The sequence below is a fragment of the Lathamus discolor genome, chromosome 2, assembly GCF_037157495.1.
Source record: "Lathamus discolor isolate bLatDis1 chromosome 2, bLatDis1.hap1, whole genome shotgun sequence".
Lineage (NCBI taxonomy): Eukaryota > Metazoa > Chordata > Aves > Psittaciformes > Psittacidae > Lathamus > Lathamus discolor.
In genome coordinates, this window is record NC_088885.1 from 4,758,720 (window position 1) to 4,778,520 (window position 19,801).

At 48.4% G+C, this 19,801-nt stretch overlaps 2 protein-coding genes, 1 long non-coding RNA gene and 2 other non-coding genes across 10 annotated transcripts; all 5 read right to left on the reverse strand.

Annotated features, from left to right (window-relative positions):
- On the reverse strand, nt 1–4,278 carry LOC136007590 (small ribosomal subunit protein uS2). Of its 2 annotated transcripts, XM_065665523.1 has the most exons (7): nt 4,186–4,277; nt 3,765–3,932; nt 3,131–3,249; nt 1,673–1,918; nt 608–736; nt 235–403; nt 1–147 (listed from the first exon to the last, which is right to left on the reverse strand). In XM_065665523.1, the coding sequence occupies exons 2-7, from the start codon at nt 3,895–3,897 to the stop codon at nt 53–55; spliced, it is 891 nt and encodes a 296-aa protein (XP_065521595.1). In that variant the 5' UTR covers nt 3,898–3,932; nt 4,186–4,277; the 3' UTR covers nt 1–52. The 2 variants fall into 2 exon arrangements, with proteins under 2 accessions (XP_065521595.1, XP_065521594.1); XM_065665522.1 differs by having other exon boundaries at nt 1–403; nt 4,186–4,278.
- On the reverse strand, nt 1,434–1,592 carry LOC136009521 (small nucleolar RNA SNORA62/SNORA6 family). Its single transcript, XR_010610583.1, has one exon. It is a non-coding gene; the product is annotated as a small nucleolar RNA SNORA62/SNORA6 family (small nucleolar RNA).
- LOC136009519 (small nucleolar RNA SNORA62/SNORA6 family) lies at nt 2,383–2,542 on the reverse strand. Its single transcript, XR_010610582.1, has one exon. It is a non-coding gene; the product is annotated as a small nucleolar RNA SNORA62/SNORA6 family (small nucleolar RNA).
- An 839-nt stretch (nt 4,279–5,117) lies between the features above and the next one.
- On the reverse strand, nt 5,118–6,971 carry LOC136007593 (uncharacterized). Its single transcript, XR_010609767.1, has 3 exons — nt 6,887–6,971; nt 6,344–6,789; nt 5,118–5,269 (listed from the first exon to the last, which is right to left on the reverse strand). It is a non-coding gene; the product is annotated as an uncharacterized LOC136007593 (long non-coding RNA).
- Nucleotides 6,972–7,073: 102 nt separating this feature from the next.
- On the reverse strand, nt 7,074–17,945 carry SLC25A38 (solute carrier family 25 member 38). 5 transcript variants are annotated; one of them, XM_065665524.1, is made up of 8 exons: nt 17,676–17,941; nt 14,900–15,021; nt 14,189–14,273; nt 13,183–13,362; nt 12,594–12,762; nt 11,825–11,991; nt 11,378–11,441; nt 7,074–10,474 (listed from the first exon to the last, which is right to left on the reverse strand). In XM_065665524.1, exons 1-8 carry the CDS (start codon nt 17,739–17,741, stop codon nt 10,386–10,388), a joined length of 942 nt encoding a protein of 313 aa, XP_065521596.1. In that variant the 5' UTR covers nt 17,742–17,941; the 3' UTR covers nt 7,074–10,385. The 5 variants fall into 5 exon arrangements, with proteins under 5 accessions (XP_065521596.1, XP_065521598.1, XP_065521599.1 ...); XM_065665526.1 differs by lacking the exon at nt 17,676–17,941 and adding an exon at nt 17,211–17,288; XM_065665527.1 differs by lacking the exon at nt 17,676–17,941 and adding an exon at nt 16,976–17,194.
- Nucleotides 17,946–19,801: the final 1,856 nt, after the last annotated feature.

Consider the following 19,801-nt stretch of genomic DNA (forward strand, 5'->3'; position numbering starts at 1 on the left):
TGGTGTGTGTTAACCCAGTCTTTATTTCCCTTGCAGTACAGCAGGACTGAAGTTAGGACCACTCCGTGGCAGTGCCAACCCACTCAGTTGCCTGAGCTGTGGGAGCTGCTGACCAGTCCTCAGTGGCAGGCTGGGCGCTCCAGTCCTCTGCAATTACAAAGCCAACAATTAGTACAGCACAGCTCTTCCCACCCGCACCAACTGCCCCCCTACACAGCCACCCCCTAAACTGACCTGTGGGGAACTGCTGGATGGGCACAGATGGGACCTGCACTCCCTCAGACCAATCTGCAACCTCAGGCTGAGGAGGAGCAGTGAATTCAGGAGCTGGGGCCGTCCATTCCGTCTGGAACTCCTCCTTTGTGACTGCTTTCTCAGCAGCAGCCTGCTCCTCCTTTTCAATCTGCAGTGGAAGAGCACACAGCCTAAGTCTCCCAGAAACACCTCACCACCCTCATGGACCAGACAACAGGTACCACAGTGAACCAACCCGCCACCTTCAAATGTGAAGTGCAGTGATTATACTGGCACAGCCTGTCTCTGAGAGCAGGCACAGACATGGGGCAGGAGCACCACGCAAACAAGGCATCTCAGACACATCTCCTACCTCCTCAGGATCCCTGTAGAAGTACAAGTCAGGCATGACTTCCCATGGATGCTCACGGGAGATGGTGCCACGCATGCGCAGGACCTCCCGAGCCAGCATCCACCACATCAGACCCACGGAGTGGGCTCCCTGGAACAGGAGAACAGGGTGTAAAATCTGCTGCAAAGCTAAAACCTCCAAAACACCTTTTCTTCTTTGAAAGAGCAAGACTTCAGTGCATCCAATCCAAGGTTCTTACTTGGCAAGAGAAAGACGTTACTTGCTAATGCCCAGACTTGTGCACTGGGGACTCAGGAAAAGGCAACTTGCTGAGTTCCCAGTGACATTTTCAGGCGTCTGCAGGAATCAAAGCACAGTTCAAATCATCAGCACCTGAATTTGCTGTATCCAGCATTGCTTGAAGCAATTCTCCTGCTATGGAGTTCCTACTGCTCACTACCCCACCACACGAATCTTACGCAAAAGACACGGATTATGCTCATCATATACTAAAATGAATAGAAAACTTAGCTAAATGAGCAAATCTCACACACATGCTCAGAACTGGCTTACATAAGTTGTAGTGAATGACATCTAGATGGAGCTCAAAGGTACGTTTCCCATGTTCCTAGACTTTCAGGTGTTTTCTGGCAAGCTCATGTTTCTGAGCAGTTTCTTCAGCAGGTCTCTTATCACAGAATGGCTTGGGTTGAAAGGACCTTAAGACCATCCAGTTTCAACCCTCCTGCCATAAGCAAGGACGTCTCACACTAGATCATGTCACCCAAGGCTCTACCCAGCCTGGCCTTGAACACTGCCAGGGACTGAGCATTCATTCGTATTCATGGACTGTGGCAAGAATGACTACCAAACTCCACTCATTGGGCCACAAAGACCCTCCTGGTGCCAGTGAAAAGTCTTGCCAAGTTACTATAGCACACGTCCTACACTTGAGAGTTCCTTGGCCAGAAATAGGCCTCAGCTCCAAGCTCCAACTGTGTGCAGTTCTCCTCGTCCCCTCCCTCCTGCTCACTTGCAAGAGGCTTTAACTAGTGAGATACAAGGCAACCCTTACAAAGCCTCTACCTTGTTGTTGCAGGGGATAGCAATGTCCACGTAGCGCAGTGGGGAGTCGGTGTTGCACAGCGCGATGGTGGGGATGTTGACATAAGATGCCTCTGTCAGGGGCTGATGGTCAGCCCGGGGGTCTGTGACAACCAAGAGTCGTGGCTCACGGAAAGCTGCTTGGATCTGGTTTGTGAAGGTGCCAGGGGTGAAACGTCCAGCGATAGGAGTAGCCCCAGTGGCAGCAGCAAACTTGAGAACAGCACGCTGCAAAATGGACCAGAGTCAGAGTGAAGCAGGAAAACTGTGTTTCAAGCCACCCAGCCAGGTGTGAGCATACACAAAATTGAGCTGAACTGTTTGTTTCAAGTCCTGAGTAAAATCAGGGCTCACCACCAGCTCTGCACTCAGAATGGGACAAAAAAATGTTTCTGAAAATAGCTATGCCAGCACCAGGAGCTATAACGATCATATCCACCAGCAAAGTAGCTCAGGATAGGAAACTCTGGTTTTTTGAAGTCTGCATGGTCTAATCTGTATCTCATAATGAAAACATGAACAGGGGGAGAAAACAGCTTATGAAGGAAGCAAAGCTGATTTTCTTCCATTACTTCTACATCTTTCCATTATCTAGCACCATAACCACAGGGAAAACTCAGTAGTAAATACACACAAACTGCTGCTGTGCCCATTAAATCTGCAGTTCTTACTCACCTGCACCACCTCCACAGGCATGTGGCAGGGCCTACTATCAAACTCCATTCACAGAGGGAGGCCCTCTCCTGGCGTTAGCGAACACCCTGCCATGCACTTTGCTGTAGCACACTTCCGACACTTGAGAGCTCATCGGCCAAAAACTGACCTCAGCATCAAGCTTTAACAGTGTGCAGGTCAATCCCATCTGAACACAAGCTTTCCCTTTGCAAACCCACCCCATGTCATCCACAATCTCCCGAAACATCTGTGGCACCACCTACACTGATCCAAAGAAACTTAGTTCACAGCTAAATTTCAGCAGCCAATTAGATATTACTTTAACATTGTGTCTCCTTCTATGACACTTTTCTGCTAGGAATCTAGAGATGAAATTAAAACCAAAGTTACTACATTTTGCTCAGGAACAGAGCAAATGATTTCCTTGGAAAAATATGTATCAAGCATTATTGTCCCCAAAAAGCAGTGCCAGTGACTCCCATAATTATAGGGGTAACGGGAGCATCAGGGGACTGACCACCAATAGGAAGTACCCAGAGGAGAATATGAACAAAGTTACCAAACACCCTAAAACTACAGAAATGAGGCATGGGTTTCAACTGATCCAAGCTGCAAGTGCAACGCAAGAAACACGCTGACAAAAGAAGCATTTCCAGGGCCAGAATCTGTGCTACTTTCACCATTCAACTGCCACTGGCAGGCAATGATGCAGCCAAGAGTCCTGGTGCCAAGACTGCAGGCTCCATGACCAACACACATCCTCACCTGTCCAGTATTCCTAGAGGAAATGACGCTCACATCAGCTGGGTTCTCAATGGCAACAATGGCACGGGCTGCCAGGAGAAGCTTCTCCCAGGTCCTCTTCAAGTTGATGATGTAAATACCTATTGGTGACAAAAGGCTTTAAGAGCAGCCAGCTGATACACCCTAGAACAGGACAGCACTCTCCTGCCATTAAACCTGTTGCATGGCTGTGGTTACTGCAAAATTCCGTTAGTGGAAAGCTATTTATGTGGGAGGCAGCCTATGAACATGATGGACGCAACACTTCAGACATCTATCAACATGAACCTGGGCCTGATATGAACTTTTAATAGGCTCAGACTGAAGAACACTGCAAACAAGTAGCAGAAATCACTACTGAGATGTTAAAACTGTTTTGTTACCATAGTCAAGAACTATCTCAAGTGCCCAAATGCAGCTGTGGTTAATTCAACAAGTTATTCAGTACGTGTTTCACTCTACTTCTCCAAACTGATTCCATCAGTAAAAAACGTCTGTGCCTTTCAGGCCATGGAGACACCGCTAAAGAGCTCCAACACCCGCACCTCGCTCCTCCCTCGGCTGTGCCCACAGAGCGCCAGCTGCCCCCACGGGGACGCCCACCCCCCGGGGTTACCATCGCTTTTCCTCTTGTAGATGTACTGCTCCATCTGGAAGTCAAGGTTGGTGCCTCCCAGGTGGGTCCCGGCAGCGAGGAACTTGAGGACATCCTCCTCCTTCATCTGCAGGACATCGAGACCTCCGGACATCGTGGGGGTTCCCTTTGGAAGCGACGACAGGGAACCTGCACGGACAAACACCGCGCTCAGCCCTCTGCGGACCCCATCTCCCACCGCCACACGAGTTCCCCTCAGCCACCGCCGCCATCTTGGCCGCGCCGCCCAGCCTCCCGCAAGCCTCGGCCTTCCCCGCCGCTCGGCCAGGGCCGCCCGCCGGCAGCACGAGGGGTGCGGGACGAGGCTCCCGGGTGCCGCCGCGGTGTGCCGGGGCCCCCGGCAGCCCTCCGCAGCGCGCCCCGACCGCCGGCCCCTGCTCACACTGACAACGCCGTATGGAGGCCTCGGCAGGCGCGGAGAGAAAAGGAACAGCGCTCGCGCGTGACGTCTATATATAGCGCCGCCAGCCAATGAGGAGCCGCGGGAGGGGCGGGAGTTGCTAGGGCAGGAGCCTCCTAGCGACGGGTCCCGGTGCGGTCCACGGGGATGCTCAGGGGGCGGAGCGCCTCCGGTATGGAGCCAGGCTGAGAACACCGGGGCTGGGCAGCCTGGAGAGGAGAAGCTGCGGGGAGACCGGAGACTGGTTTGGGTCGGAAAGGACCTCAACATCATCCAGTTCCAGCCCCTGCCATGGGCAGGGACACCTCACACCAGACCAGGTTGCTCCAAGCCCCTGTGTCCAGCCTGGCCTTGAACACTGCCAGGGATGGGGCAGCCACAGCTTCTCTGGGCACCCTGTGCCAGCGCCTCAGCACCCTCACAGGGGAGAGCTTCTGCCTTAGATCTAACCTGAACTCCCCCTGTTTCAGTCTGAACCCATCACCCCTTGTCCTGTCACTACAGTCCCTGATGAAGAGGCCCCCTCCAGCATCCTTGCAGCCCCCTTCAGACACCGGAAGCTGCTCTGAGGTCTCCACGCAGCTTCTCTTCTCCAGGCTGAACAGCCCCAGTGTTCTCAGCCTTGTCCCGTTTCGGTGAGCAGCCACTGTCGGCCACTTGCCAACATTCCTCCAAAAGCTCAACCTGCATGTCAGGAGCTGGCTCTCACAGTCTTCTGTGTGCTTGTTTGATGATCTGCATTAGCAGGATCACCAGAACAGTTTTGGGATACATTTTACAACAGTCATTCAGAGTTTGCCACATGGTGGTGACAAAGATAAGTAAAATGAAACTCAGCAAACGGTGAGCTCTCTGCAAGATCATTGACTATTACACAGATGCCTAACACACTACAGACTTGTGCTGCTGTGGATAGCAAGAGCTGACACCACGGGGCTATGTCCAACATACCTCCTAACAGATATGATGTGACTATTAGCTTGTGGGGAGAAGAGAGGTGGTTGTGTTACCATACTGTGTGCAGCAGATTTAGTCTGGAGAGCTCCCCTGTGTCATCAAAAGCCACCTGCATTCAAAGTGTATATGAACATATTGATGGAAGTTCAGTAACAAATATTGCACTAAATATGTTATCAAAGCAGACGCTTGAGCAGGGAGGTTGGACTAGGTGACCACATGGTCCTTTCCAACATCAACCATTCTCTGAGTGCTGCTGGTAAGCATTCCACACTCCTCTGGAATATCTAATACTTCACTTATTTCTGCTTGGTAGTTTTGGCCCTTTCTCGCAGATCATGAGCTCCAGAGCCCATGAGACAGCTTGGAAAAGTCATGATAAAGCTTGACACTAAAGTATTTCACCTTATTTTCTTAAGCAACCTGAAAGTTTGGGCTATTTCGTAGCTGTGTGCTGAGATACTTTAAAATAAACCTCCTTCACTAATGGACATGTTATTCAGATGGAAATGTATCTACCCGATCATGTATTTTAGACCACATCCCTCCTGTCACTATTCACTTCTTCTTATTCTACAAAGCTAGAATCACCTAACTCCTGATACAGAAGTTGTGGAGGTCTCATTTAACCTCTTTCTGTTTTTTTTTTTTTGTCATTGTTACTAAAAAATCCTTACTGCACTATGCTAAAATCTCCCAAAGCATTTTATAGTGATCAAATTGGAAATGAAGACAGTGCAAAGTGGAAAATCAGCTCGGTACTTTGAGCCCAGAAGCAATGCCAGAAGGGATTCAGGAGCTCCACACTGAGTTTTTAAAGTACATGTGTGCATGAGATGAGGAATAATTTCTGTGCAGTTGTGGTGTCAGTGATTATGGCACATAGTACATTAAAAAAGCAAGCTTTGGATTGGTTTTTATATGTAAAGAGGATCCTTATTTCAGTGTTTTATTATGAGGACAGTGCCTTTAAACTGTTCTTTTTCTCTCTTTCCCACCCTCCACTACCCAAGAGGATTAAGGAGCTTGTCTGCTATCTCTTCTCATAGCTAGGGCAGCTCTCATCAGCACAAGCAGCAATGTCTTCTACACTGGAGGTGGTTCTCCAAGGCAGCAGGAGAGCTCTGGGGAGCCCTGCATGCAGGAGTGGGCACTATCACCAGCATAACATGGTATCAAGTACCTGCACATGCAGTTCAGGTCCTGCTGGCCCAAGGCTGCACACCAGGACTGTCTGGTAGGACTGTTAGACACAGATAACTCCATATAAGAATGTATCACTTAGGCAATATCTGAAAAGAGAAGGGGTTACAGATGTACATCTCAGTATCAACAACAGCAGTGCTCTGCTTAGCATAACCTGCTAATGAATCCCAGGACCACACTGTGGCAGCAAGAGAGCGGGCAATCCAGCATCACCTTGCAGCAGAGGATTATGCCCCAAGCACAATGTCCTGTCCCCTGCTGAGATCAGACTGCCCGAGTAGCAAAGACCTGGTTGGCAGGAGATTAAAAACAGTCTCCCCACAGAGTGCTCAAACCCCACTGTCCTAAAGGTGGGTATTTCACCAGCTAGTATGGGGCTTCTGTTTCCATCAGCCTTTACACACAGCAGGCAGGCAGAGGAGGCTGAAAAAGACAAGATTCCACATTGTTATGTGTTCTTTCCATTTAAGTAAAGGTGATTTAGGTTGCACTAGCACAGCCAGTGTATATTATAACTCACAGAAAAAGAGAATACACGCTGCCATGTATGTGCTCTGAACTCATCCAATAATTCTGTTCTCTTGGAAGACTTCCTTTTCTCTTGGGAGACTTCCTTTTCTCTTGGGAGACTATTCCATCCCACTCCTCGTGGGTTGATTGGTTTGGGGGGTTGGGGTTTTTAATGAAATGCTGCAGAGATGACATGGTTCATTTTGGCAACCAGTTTTTAATAGAAATATGTAATACACCTTCTCACATAAATATTTTATATAGACACATAAACACTCACAATACTCAAACACTTGCCACGCTCCAAAGCTCCAGTTCTGTTTAAACAGTGCGGGGGAATACTCACACAGGAAGAATGGAGATGTGAAGTTTCTAAAACATAAATAACCAGATTATTTCTCTTGTGACCTTACAATTCAAATACTGACTGCCTCAATACGTTAACCAGCTGTGTTCTTACACCACAGCTGCACAGGGCAAGCAAAGCCAATGCATGTTCACTAATACATACCTGAGGTCATTCTGAGAGGAATCCGACTGCATCCTGCCACGTACAGAAGGGATCACACCACCTTCCCTGGCATCAAGTTAAGATGGCTTTGGAAGTGATTATCTGATAGGATCACTAGTGTTGAATTGCTGTCATGATGCAGGTATGTGGTTAAACACCTGTATCTGGATCTTTTAGTTGATTTACTTTGCATTTAGGCTGTACAGTGGCCATTTGTTGTTGATTAGAAGCATACAACCTCAGGGGTAATCTATCTACACTTCAAGTCCACACATTTGTTTTTCTTGACTTGCTATAGCTATTAAGAAACACAATAAATCACTTCAGAAACAAAATGGTTTTGAAGAGGGCAAAAGGGTGAAGGATGCTATGGATCAGAGCTGAGAAAGTCTTGCGCCTGCCTATGTGATACAGCTTTCAGGAGACAGTGAAACAGAACTTCAGGCTTTCCCTTCCCCCATGTATGAGAGACCTGACAAAAGAAGTAATAAATAAAACTCGCACCACAAAACTCACTCTTCCCAGCTCACATGTGTAGAAGCTTTTGGATTTGCAGCACCAAAGGCTGGTGCAGTTTAGATTCTCTATTTCTTAAATTCAAAGGAGCCCAGCCTAATTCACAAGCCAAAAAGCCTGTACTTTTCACTCTGCCACAACAACAAAGAGCCTCCTCACTCTCCGCAAAGTAGAAGGAAGAACTTTCCCAAAACAAAAGCTAACACTGCTTTAGACCTAAAAAAATAACATCAGTGGACTTAAAAACACTGGCACATGGGAATAAATCCTCTAGTTCTTCCTCTGTAACTGGACCAGGCAGGAGTACAGGGCATAAAAGCCACTGAAGTGTTCCTGCATTTCAGGTTTCTGATGATGACGTTACTTAATTCAAGATTTACCACCTGGCTAAGGATAACTACCAGCAGGGTGTGCAGTTACCACTGTCTCATGTGCTCTCACAAGTTCAAGTCACTAAGGGTAGGAGGGGAAGCAAAAGAAAGGAACAGTTCTTCATACTTCGGATTTGGCCAATTATGTGCCCACGTGCCTGACAGAGAGAAGCAGCAGAGGGAATCTGACAGCTTGTCAGTCACAACAAGGAATGATCTCATGCAGTGCTCTATTAACATGTAGATATGCACACACAGGACCCTTCACCACCATTCTTGGAGACTCCTGCACTGTGTAGCACCACTGCCCCCTCACAGATGGGCTGAGGCTGAAAACAGGCAGTACTTTACAAGCCTCCAGCCTGCCACCTTACACTTTACTCACACTTAGCTTTCACGTCAGTCATCAAACCTTCTTGAAGTAGGAGTCTGGTAAAGAACATCTTTTACAACCCACATCCCCTCTACTCTTGTGCTCAGGAGGTTGCCAGGGCAGGAAGTGATTGTGCAAATTCCACTCCGAACTACAAACAGGTAGGCAGTACTGGTTGTTTGTACAGCTGCAGTACCACGTCTTTATGTTCAGAGACATCTGCTCTGTTTCTAAAGTGATCTGTAATATACCTAGATATTTAAGAAAAGCCAAAGCTATGTTTTCTGCAAGGCACGCTACAGAAGAAGATGCACACTTCCATGCCCAGCTTGGCAATGCCAACAGAGCAGCAACAATTCCAACCCGGCCAGCCAGCAGAGAGGCATAAGTGAAGAGGGGAGCAGGCTGTACTCAAGTTTGGACAGCACACGCTTTGAGGTCTGCCTTAACACAGTAGGAATGAGGAAGAAGGCACAGTGGATGAAAAGAAATGTATTTATCTAAGCTTAAACCCAGGAATTCTGAACTGTGGACTTCCTGCTAAGAAAAAATGATAAGTCAGGAAACTGCGAAGGGTCTGTGTGGAGCCCAAAGAGAATTCAAGTTCCCTACCAAACACTCAAACTTCTTCAAACAGAAAAGACCAGCCTTTTCTTTCCAAACCCAAACACATTCCACATGCAATCAGCAGCAGATTTTAAGGGAAATCTAAAGTGTCAGTATCTATATCTACTTCCATTATACATTTATGCATTATGAGCTATGACCCTAAAAGCTACACCTAAGGACCAGCTCACACTTAGGGTGTTGATCAGGGATTAAAAATGAGTAGTAGGAAGCAAATAAATCTCTAGTACAACTGGATAAAAAATGTAATACTTGAGCATTCCTGATATTGTGAGACCAGCAGGAAAAACGCTTCTCAGGGAACAAGTACAACTTTGGTAACAATCAATTTTAAAGTGCCTTATGCTTCTTAATTCCTGTGCAAACACTGCTGTAGAGGCAGAAGCACATTTCAAGAGTGTTAAGATGCTCAATTACATGATAACACATGACACAGCAAGGAGGTACCAGTTACCTTCTCTGCTACCCTGCACAGCACTAAGTGGTGACAGAAACCATGTTCCTGGCTTTCCTTCAGCACTTTGTTTCTCTTCCACCCACCCCTGTGATATACACAGTAAGAGACATCCAGTCTCCCACCATGGTCTGCAACACTGCCCTGTGAGAACAAAGCATACGAAGAAGGAGGATCTAGAGAACAAACCATAGCAGGAAGGAGGACCTATATCACACAGTGGGTCATTGTGGTCTTAATGGCCAGACCAGCAAGGATCAGGCTGGCAGGTTCTTCAACCACTGTTTTTTCCTCAAATGCTTTTTGGCTCAGCAATGTCTCGTTTTTAAAAGAGCTATTTTTAAAAGGGGCTTCTTAGCATAGTTACCAGCCTGTGGAAACCCTGCCATTGCCCATGGCAGTCTGCAAGTGCAGTCTTTGTGGAATGGACTGATCTAGTGGCACAAAGATCCAATCCTTCCTTTTCCCCAGTTGCCAAAAGGCCTAATCCCCTGTATCAGAAGGACTTTCTTCCTCCTGGCTGAGCAAAGCTTATTCCTCTGTGGAACTGGGAAGTTCCTAGTGCCAGTTGATCACAGCAAGCAGCAGCAGGAGTGAAGCTGGTCACTTCTTGTGCAAGACAGTCAAGATTTCAAGCCCATTTTTTCCATCATCTGTTCATACACTGTCCATGCCATTGCTGCCATGAGAGTGCGTCTGAGGGCACGGGGCACACCGCCTCGGAAAAAGCCTGCCAACCCAAAGTCCTGCAATGGGAGAGAAACACAGAGCAATCCATCATAACCTGCCTCTAGTTTTCATTTCTCATTGTGTATTACACAGAACAGCACAGGACAGATTTCAGCTCAGACCCAGACTGGTTTCTGAAAGACTCAGGTTTAAGTAGCATTGAATGGTGAGGAAGAACCTGTAGCACTGTACAACTGCAGGGCTTACCCAAGAAAGCAGGAAGAGCAGTGAGTGAAGAAGGGAACGTCAGGATGGAGACAATGGATGGGGAAAGCCACACTCAAGCCCAACAAAGAAAAGCTGAGGGTGTAACAGTTTCAAGACACTTCAGGAAAATGATTTGTCTTTGGTTTAGAGCTTCGTATTTCCAAAAGTCACTTACCTGCTCTGATAAAAATAGATCTGCAAGTACTGAAGTGAAAAAGCATTCTGATGAGAAAAAAATGTAGCATGCACAAAAAAATACATGCACAAATAAACAGATTTCAGTTAAGGAGTAGAGCTCAATACAGAAGCAAAGGAAACCTGCCGAAGTCTTGACCTTCTGAGGGCAGGAAGGGAAAGGTGGGCTTTGACTCCATCTCCATCCCATTCCTGAATATTGATCTCTTTTAGTGTCCAAAGGGCAAAGAATTGTTTTGTACCTGGCTTGTATCTGAAACCAGCACTTCACACTGAAGAAACCCTTGCCCCAGTGTGGTAACTACAGATGTGCCTACACTGATAAACCAAGCCCAGCTGCTTCGAGCATACATACTAAACTAGGCTGAAATGAAGTTACAATGAAATAAGCTAAGTGCTTTCCATCATTACCAGTGTAAGAATCAATATGTAGTAGACAGGACAGAAGTGAAATCATTCACCAGCCTGAAAACATGAAGCAGGTCTGTGTGGAGAGATGCTTACTGGAATACACCCACCTTTATGCTCCGGTACTCTGAGCCAGCTCTCCAATTCCAATTTTTTGTGAAAACAGACAGAGGACTGAGGAATGATAAAATAATCAAGGAGCAAATTCACTGTGTTGTAATAAATTCAAGAGGAGCACATCATTACAATGGCCCCTCTAATTACCAGGAAATGCAAGGAATGGACTGAAGTTTCTGACTGCTTTCAGACCATCAACCAGAGTACTTTCCACTTAGGACTGAACACGTCTGCACATAAACAAGAGATTGAGCCTCAGTCTCCCACAGCATGACCCACTTCAGCTTCTTAAGCTGACAGTGATTAGCCTGGCTGCAAGAGCATATCAGTCACATTTGTTCACCTCCTTTAAAAGGCAACAGCTTTCTTACAATAGCTGTGCCTCGTGAAAGCAGATCACAAGTGAGGCTGAGTGGCACATGAGAAGGGCTTCACCTCACCTTGTAGATGAAGGCAATGGCCTGGCTTGTCCTGCGGTACTTCTGTGGGGATAGCTGCATGTGTGTTTTGATGACATCAGCAGGCTGCGTTGCCAGCGAGGCCAAGATTCCCGCAAAGATCCCACAGCCAAAATTCAGGAAGGGCATGAGCACTGGATCCAGCTCGTCTGCAACAGAGCAAAGGGAATGCACTCAGACACGAAACAGGCCAGGAACACTCATGCTGTGTGAGAAAGTGAAAAGCTACCAAATGATTAAATCAGCATCAGAGTCTAAGGAAAGTTAAAATCCATGCAGGGTAGAGAAGCCTTTCAAGGGGAAAAGTGGCTACGAGTGTAAAGTTAGCACTATTAAAACGCCTCACTTGCTGGGGAACTGAATTTCAGTTACTCAGAAAAGCAAAGATTGTGCAAGTGTTGCCCCAGCCAATTCTAACATCATAGAAGCTCTGGTTTAGTGGAAACTGATCAGTATACAAGATAAGCAGCCGCAGAAAGCACTCAAGACATCCTCTCTTTCAACTGTTCACTAACCCACCTTATGCACCAGTCTGCATAAAGACAATCAATCAATTTAGGGCCAATTTCCATTTCTGAGTTATAGCTCTAGAGTTCTCCAAAATGTGAGTGTCCCACCTAAAGCCCTACACGAGACTAATTTTAACCGCTGAGGTAAAGGGCAACAAGCAGAGCATGCAAGCAGGCAACTGCAGGGCAAGATGGTGAGAAGATAAACATTTTCCATTGCAGCCTCCAGTGTTCAGCCTTACCCTGAGGCGTGAGGTTTTTGGTCTGTGTGTAGAACATCAGGTAGATGCCAGAGAAGGGAGCATCCCGCAGCAGCGTCGCGGTGAGCCCACTGAACATGCCACGAACCCCTTCCGTCTGATAGATATTCTTCAGAGCTCCATATACACTTCCATAGCCAAATTTTCCACTCTGCAAGGGTAGACAGTCAGTCACTCACACAGGCCAAGGACCCCTGCACACAGCCTGAGGCCATAGCAGCTAAAAAAATCCCACAGTATGCACCTGATGTGATGCCCGAGATAGCAGCACAGAGAACAGCCCAAAGCAAAAAGTGGGTTTCATCTACTTTTTAAAAAACCCTTCAGGAAGGTAAAACACGAAAAATGCTACACAAACATTCTATACAGATGGAACTTAAAAATCTCAGGGTGAATTCCATTTCATCTTAACAACTCTTGCCAAACTCTTGCATGGCATTTCCTGCTCAATGGGATAGCGCAGACGAAATCAGGACTACAACCCTGGCTATAGCCAAGAGGCAGAAACCTTCTCCAGATAGAGGTATTTCTGTCTCATCACAAGGAAGGTGTGTGACAAAATCATACTCACCTCATATCGGGTCTTCACTACGGTCACTGGCAACATGCAAACCCCAGAAACTGCACGTGCAGTGACACCCAGAAGGACAGACTCCAGGGCTGTGGGTGACCGGTCCACTAGAAACTTTTGCTTCATCATGTACAAAGTGCTGAAGTAAATCCCAACCCCAGGAATACATCTTGCAAAGGACTTCAGAGGAAACAGAAGCAGGTAAAGAAAGAAAAAGCATACATAAGACAAAATGTACTAGAGAACATTGTAAAGACTGTTAAACTTGACAGGAAGTGTGGTAGAAAATGAAAAATCACTGAAGCCAACATGCTGAGGAAAGAATACAAAATACAAATCATTTACCCATGGCAGGGGTTGGAACTGGATGATCTTAAGGTCCTTTCCAACCCAAACCAGTCTGAGATTCTATGATGTATGGCAATGAAAGCCAATTGATTCAGTTTTCTAGGAACAAAATATTCCAGAACAAGAAATTAAGTTGGTGCAGTTGCCACCACACATTTGCAAAAGTATCAAAGTGTTCAGATGCTGGGGACTCCAAAACCACAGGGACCACCACGACCAAATCAATGGAATTCACAGCATTAATTGCTTAAAATAGGATTTAATCTAACACACATGGTTTCACTCATAATTGTACAAGAGCTGGCTATTTAAATCCAGGCAGCCATAGTTAGTAATAAAAGAGGGTGATGGGTTCAAACTGAAACAGGGGAAGTTCAGGTTAGATCCAAGGCAGAAGCTCTTCCCTGTGAGGGTGCTGAGGCGCTGGCACAGGGTGCCCAGAGTAATGGTGAATGCTCCATCCCTGGTAGTGTTCAAGGCAAGGCTGAACAGAGCTTTGGGCAACACGGTCTAGTGTGAGGTGTCCCTGCCCATGGCAAGGGGTTGGAACTGGATGATCTTAAGGTCCTTTCCAACCCAAACCATTCTATGATTCTATGAAGCAACAGGTTTATTTATCTACTTATTTTTAGAAGTCAGAGTTAAAACAGCCACTTACTGGAGAGACTCCTTTCCAGAGCCCCAGAAGACTCTCAGTACGAACAACCCTGAAGAGCAGTGTTACCATCCCAGCACGGCTGGACCTGAAAGGAAGACAAGAACTGTAGAGGTGACCTGATTCTGCACTGTGTCAGATGTACTCCACAGCCACTCCCTTTCACTCATACCTCTGTGCAGTTCTCCAGCACCTCTCAGGTGCTCTTTCTCAATTCAGTCTGCTTTTCTTTCTATTCTTTCCAGAGCTTCTCCATCCCTTCCTGCTCTCCCACTATTTGTAATACGTGTGTCTCTCATTAGCACTTTTATTTGCTCACTCTTTAGCAGCGGCAGATGTACTCATGGCTGACTACACCAAGCAAATTGGAGTAGCTGCACACCTGGAAATGTTATGTGACAACAGTACAGGATTTTTTAGGCAGCCACTCCAGCAAACACTGGTCTCTCCAGTGAGAATATTCAGACAAACATTGAGGTTCCATGTTATAAAATGTAACCTCGTGTTATAAAATGCTCACAAGAGCACCCATTTTCTCTCTTCTGGAGCAAATTATCAATCCTTTATGTTATAAAAATATAGCTCCTATTTCAGAAAGACTCTCAGTATCCAAGTTAAAGCCCTATGAACTCCAAGCCCCAGACAGCGAACGAGGTAGAAGCCTATGGTGGAGCACCCCACAGCCCCCGTGCACACACATCCCCACTCTCTTACCCATTCACAGCAGGCTGCAGAGTTTGCAGGCGAGTTTTCAGCAGGTCCAGGGGTTGGAAGAGGAGTGTGGAGCAAGTCCCACTGATGGAGCCACACACAAAGGCCTTTAAGACTGGATGCATCTGGAAGAGGCAGGAAAGGACCATTTAATTAACAATGGCACCAGAAGAAATAGAGCAGCTGGTATTATGCACGTTAAAGGAAAGGAAGACGAGACAATCCCAGAAGCTAAGGACATGGCACTGGAAACTTTTTCAGAGTCTAAGTTTTATTTTTGGTGTTCGGTCCTTCTGCTTTTCCTGGGAGATTGTTCCATAATGTCCTTGCAATTCGGTGGTTGGAAAGAATTTTCTAAATGTCACAAAATCATAGAATTATCCAGGTTAGAAAAGACCTTTAAGCTCATTCAGTTTCCCAGCACTGCCAAGGCCACCACTGCCCCATGGCACTGAGGCCTCCTCTCCACGCTGTGTGAACACTTGCAGGGCCGGTGCCTGCAGCCCTGCCCTGGGCAGCCTGTGCCAATGCCTGAGCACCCTCTGGGGCAGGAATTGTTCCTCAGCTCCATCTAAACCTGCCCTGGGGCAGCTTGAGGCCGGTTCCTCTTGTCCTGTCCCTTGTTCCTTGGGAGCAGAGACAGACCCCCCCCTCACTACAGCCTCCTGTCAGGCAGCTGTAGGGAGCGATCAGGTCCCCCTGAGCCTTCTCTTCTCCAGACTGACCCCCCCAGGTCCCTCAGCCATTCCCCATCACACTTGTGCTCCAGGCCCTGCACCAGCTCCGTTGCCCTTTTCTAGCCCCGCTCCAGCACCTCAATGTCTCTCTTGTAGTGAGGGGCCCAGAACTGAACACAGGATTCAAGGTGCAGCCTCACCAGTGTGCAGTGCAGGGGGACAATTACTGACCTGGCCCTGCTGCTGCTATTCACCTGTTTCATACTTAATGGTCAAGTTCAAAACTATTTTAAGTGCCACTACATCTCTCAGAACACAACTCACTGTAAGTATTTCCTTATCTGACCAACCTTTCCTTTCGGCTGAGGTGCAACAGGAGGGTTAGCCAGTGGGAAAGCAATGCTGGGGGCCTGCAGAGTGGGGATGAAGTGATCTTTAATTGGTGCTTCAGGATCTCTACATATAGGATTCTTTATACCTTCAATCAAATCTCCACCTGCAACCTCAAGAACAGCAATAGCAGCAATCTCCCAGCCACCACTTGGTAACCATTTGCCATGTCAAAGGAAGTGGGTGCCCCCTTCCCACCACCATAGAGCTCCCTGTGTCTCAGCCCTAATCCCATCCAGCTCTGTTTGGTACTCTATTGGCAGTGCCTCCAACCCTTCCCAATGAACACCAAGGCCACACAGTGCTACGGACACTAGTGGGGCTCTCCCTTAAAGCTGCCCACACCCTAAACCTGCCCCAGACACACCCAAGCACAGCATGGCCTGCTTCACTAAGGTGCAGTTTTCCCATCCACACTCATTGCCACCTCCTGGCACTTCAAACCCCATGGAGAATCAGAATGGTTTGTGTTGGAAAGGACATTAAGATCATGCAATTCCGACCCCCTGAAACGGACACAAATGCCTCATGCTAGAGCAGCTTGCTCCAAGCCCCTGTGTCCAACCTGGCCTTGAACACTGCCAGGGATGGGGCAGCCACAGCTTCTCTGGGCACCCTGTGCCAGTGCCTCAGCACCCCCACAGGGAAGAACTTCTGCCTTAGATCCAACCTAAATCTCCCCTGTTTAAGAACGGTTTGGGTTGGAAGGGACCCTCAAAGCTCATCCAGTCCAACCCCCTGCAATGAGCAGGGACATCTTCAACCAGATCAGGTTGCCCAGAACCACATCCAGCCTGGCCTGGGATGTCTCCAGGGATGGTTCATCCACCACCTCTCTGGGCAACCTGTGCCAGGGTTTTACCACCCTCATTGTACAGAATTTCTTCCTCACATCCAGGCTCAACCTCCCTGGTTTTAGCTTAAACCCATCACCCCTCGCCCTGTCACAACAGCCCCTGCTAAAACCTCTCCCCACCTTTCTTACAGGCCCGCTTAAAGACCTGATACCCACCACACAACGCTGCTTGGTTAACGACGAACGCCAGAACGGGGGCTTGCCGCTCGGTGCTTTCTGAGGAGCACGCTCACGGCCGCCTTCAGCCGCGGACAGTCGGACGCGGATGACAGCCCCTTCCGGCCCCACGGCCGCGGGGCATGGCCCCACACTGACCCCACAAGGCCCGCTCCCCTCACACCCTCTCGCTGAGGTACCGGCCCGTTACCGCTACCGACACCGCCGCCCGTACCTCAGCCTCTCGCCGCGGCATCCCAGCACCACTCCGCAGCCATTGAGCGCGCCGGGACGCACTGACGCAAGCACCGCCGCTGGCCAATCCGAGCAGTCAACCCGGGGAGGGGGGGCGGGTAGCGCATGCGCCTGACCTTAACCCTTCGCGTCCCGCATCCCTCCCAGCGGCGGTGCCGCCTGAGGCGTTGCTTCCATGCGGCCGGCCCTGCGAGCGGGCACCGCGGCCGTTCGCCTCCCCGCAGCGCTGGGCCGTGTTCGTGTCACATCTGTGGCTGTTGTCACGGTCTGTGGCTGCTCGGATATCCAGCACTTGCGTCCCAGCGAGCTCTGTGAGGCGCAGGCAGCGGGAACGGGGCGGTGTATACTGCGTGGCCTCCATGCCTTCCCTCAGCGTCCCCTCACAGCCGCCTTGCTGTGGAGATCCCGGTTCCTAAACCCAGTCTTGCCCCTGGCGCTGCCTTACCCCCACGGTGTCCACTTGGTCTTCCACCTCCTGGGCCTGCAGCAGAGGGGTGAGCTTCCAGAGCATCGAGTCACAGGATCATGGAATAGTGCGGGTTGGAAGGGACCTTCACGGCGGTGAGGCACTTGGAGACCGGCATCAGCTCTCAGCCCGCGGGCCTGAGCTCCATTCCTTATCGGAGGCGCAGAAGGAGGCTGGGAGGAGCGCACAGCGGCTTCCAGGAGCTGCTTTTCTGGGAAGCAGCTTGCTGTGCCCCGGCTGAGTGCAGGCCAGCGTATCCCGACACGCTCCAGCTGCGATGGGCTGTTGCTAGAAACGAAGTCCTGAGCACAGCAATAGCCACATGCACAGACCACTTGTCTGCTCGCTTGGCCACATGGCAGCCCCTTAAGAAAGAGAGAATATACTTCTCTGAGAAAATAACACGCAGGCCAGCAAAAGCTCTCCGTTAGGGACCCCCTCTTGCCTTCTGCGGGCTCCTCTCATGCAGTTCCCTCCTCCTGGCAGTGACTGTGTTATGTTTCATGAACTGACTCTGCCTGTTAACGCGTGGAGAAGAGGATCAGCCCAACTCTGTCCCTCCTGGTGCTTCTTTCCCTAGCTCACATTGGGCCACCACCGGTGACAGCCTGTCTCACCATGGTCTGTAGCATGGGCTGCATGGGAATCTCTGCTCTGCACCTCCTGCCTCCTGCACTGACCATGGTGTCTGCAGGCGCTGTCTCTCTGTCCTGGTTATTCATTCCTCTCTCCTAGCTGCTGTTGCATGGTGGATTTTACCCTTTCTGAACATGTTATCACAGAGATGCTACAGATACTGCTGTGGCCACCAATGGGTCCATCTTGGAGTCAGCTGGAACTGGCTGCTTCCAACATGTGGGCAGCTTCTGGCATCTTCTCATAGAAGCCACCCCTGCAGCGCCCTTGCTATCAAATCTTGCCTCACAAACCCAATACATTATCATTGATTGGGAAACTGGCAGGGAAATATCTGTAGTTTTGGAAAAGCTCCTTTGGCTGATGTCCTTTGGCATGTTTATGCTGTGGTGGGTGGGACTGGTTAGGTGCCTGAGCACTGTAGGATATGCTTTGTTCTCAGGACTAATTCTGATCCTAACCATGGCAGTTTACATTTGCTTTGAAGGCACAGTAAAAACACATTTAAATGATTGTTTAAAGTTGTGGTCTTAAGGACCCTAATAAGGCTGACAGACCCAAGTGATGTGTTTGAAATGTTTCTGTATGGAGGTGAGCGTTTGTGTGGAGCTGAGTGTGGTGTGGCTGGATCTTCTCCTTGTATGTCTTTGGCTGGAGATACAATGGACACTTCTGTTGTTTTCCAAAGCAAAGCAGGGACTGTCACAGTCGCAAACAGTGCTCATCCTGATACCTGGGAATAAAGGGTTAACATTGTGCCTGCTTGCTTAATCTCTCGCTGTGCTTGGTGAAGCAGAACCGTAGGAGTCAAAGTTGCTAGAATGGTGAAGCAGAATTGTAGTAGATAAGATTCATAACTTAATATTTAGGACATTCTTGTTTAAATAGTATCTTTAGAAAGAAAAGGAACAAAAGATAACCAGAGTAACAAAATTTGCAAGCTTGACAAGTTTCTATTTTAAGATACATAAAACCGGCTTGTACCGAACCTGAGGTTTGGATAGGAGCCGAAACCCTGTTGAGTCTGCATGAAAGCAAGAGGTTACTCACAGTGATGAAGAGGAACTAGAGGCCTTCATCCCCACGACCCCCTAACAACCACTACCAGGAGGCACTGTGTAGGCGCACCAATGGGACTAATGCCAGAAAACTAATTATAATACTAGATGGGAATAGGTTTTGCATATGTATTAGGTGTGAAACAATTCATGTTTAGGTAATCATTATATGTAATATAAACGAACTGAGTGGCAAAGAAAAGGTGCACATGCTTTTGGAGGAGCGATCCCCATGCGCCTCAGCGCTGAATAAAGCATACCTACTTTACAGCTCTAACAAGTTGTGGAGTCTGTCCGTGTATCAGTCCCACAAATGAGCTCTTCCAGCATGAAACCCTGACAGTACCAGCAGCCTCCAGGTTCTTGGCTTGCTGTAGACCTGGAAGAGTTTTACGCCCTTAAATTAAGCAC

Coding starts and splice junctions, on each gene's coding strand:
- SLC25A38 (XM_065665524.1), bottom strand. CDS start 17,741: ATGCTCTGGAAGCTCACCCCTCTGCTGCAGGCCCAGGAGGTGGAAGAC. Junction 15,022..17,675: donor ACCAAGTGGACACCGTGGGG/GTAAGGCAGCGC, acceptor TGCCTCTTCCAG/ATGCATCCAGTCTTAAAGGC. Junction 11,442..11,824: donor CCATTGCCTTCATCTACAAG/GTGAGGTGAAGC, acceptor ATCATTCCTCAG/TCCTCTGTCTGTTTTCACAA.
- LOC136007590 (XM_065665522.1), bottom strand. CDS start 3,897: ATGTCCGGAGGTCTCGATGTCCTGCAGATGAAGGAGGAGGATGTCCTC. Junction 737..1,672: donor CTATCCCCTGCAACAACAAG/GTAGAGGCTTTG, acceptor CTCCTGTTCCAG/GGAGCCCACTCCGTGGGTCT. Junction 404..607: donor TCTACAGGGATCCTGAGGAG/GTAGGAGATGTG, acceptor CTTCCACTGCAG/ATTGAAAAGGAGGAGCAGGC.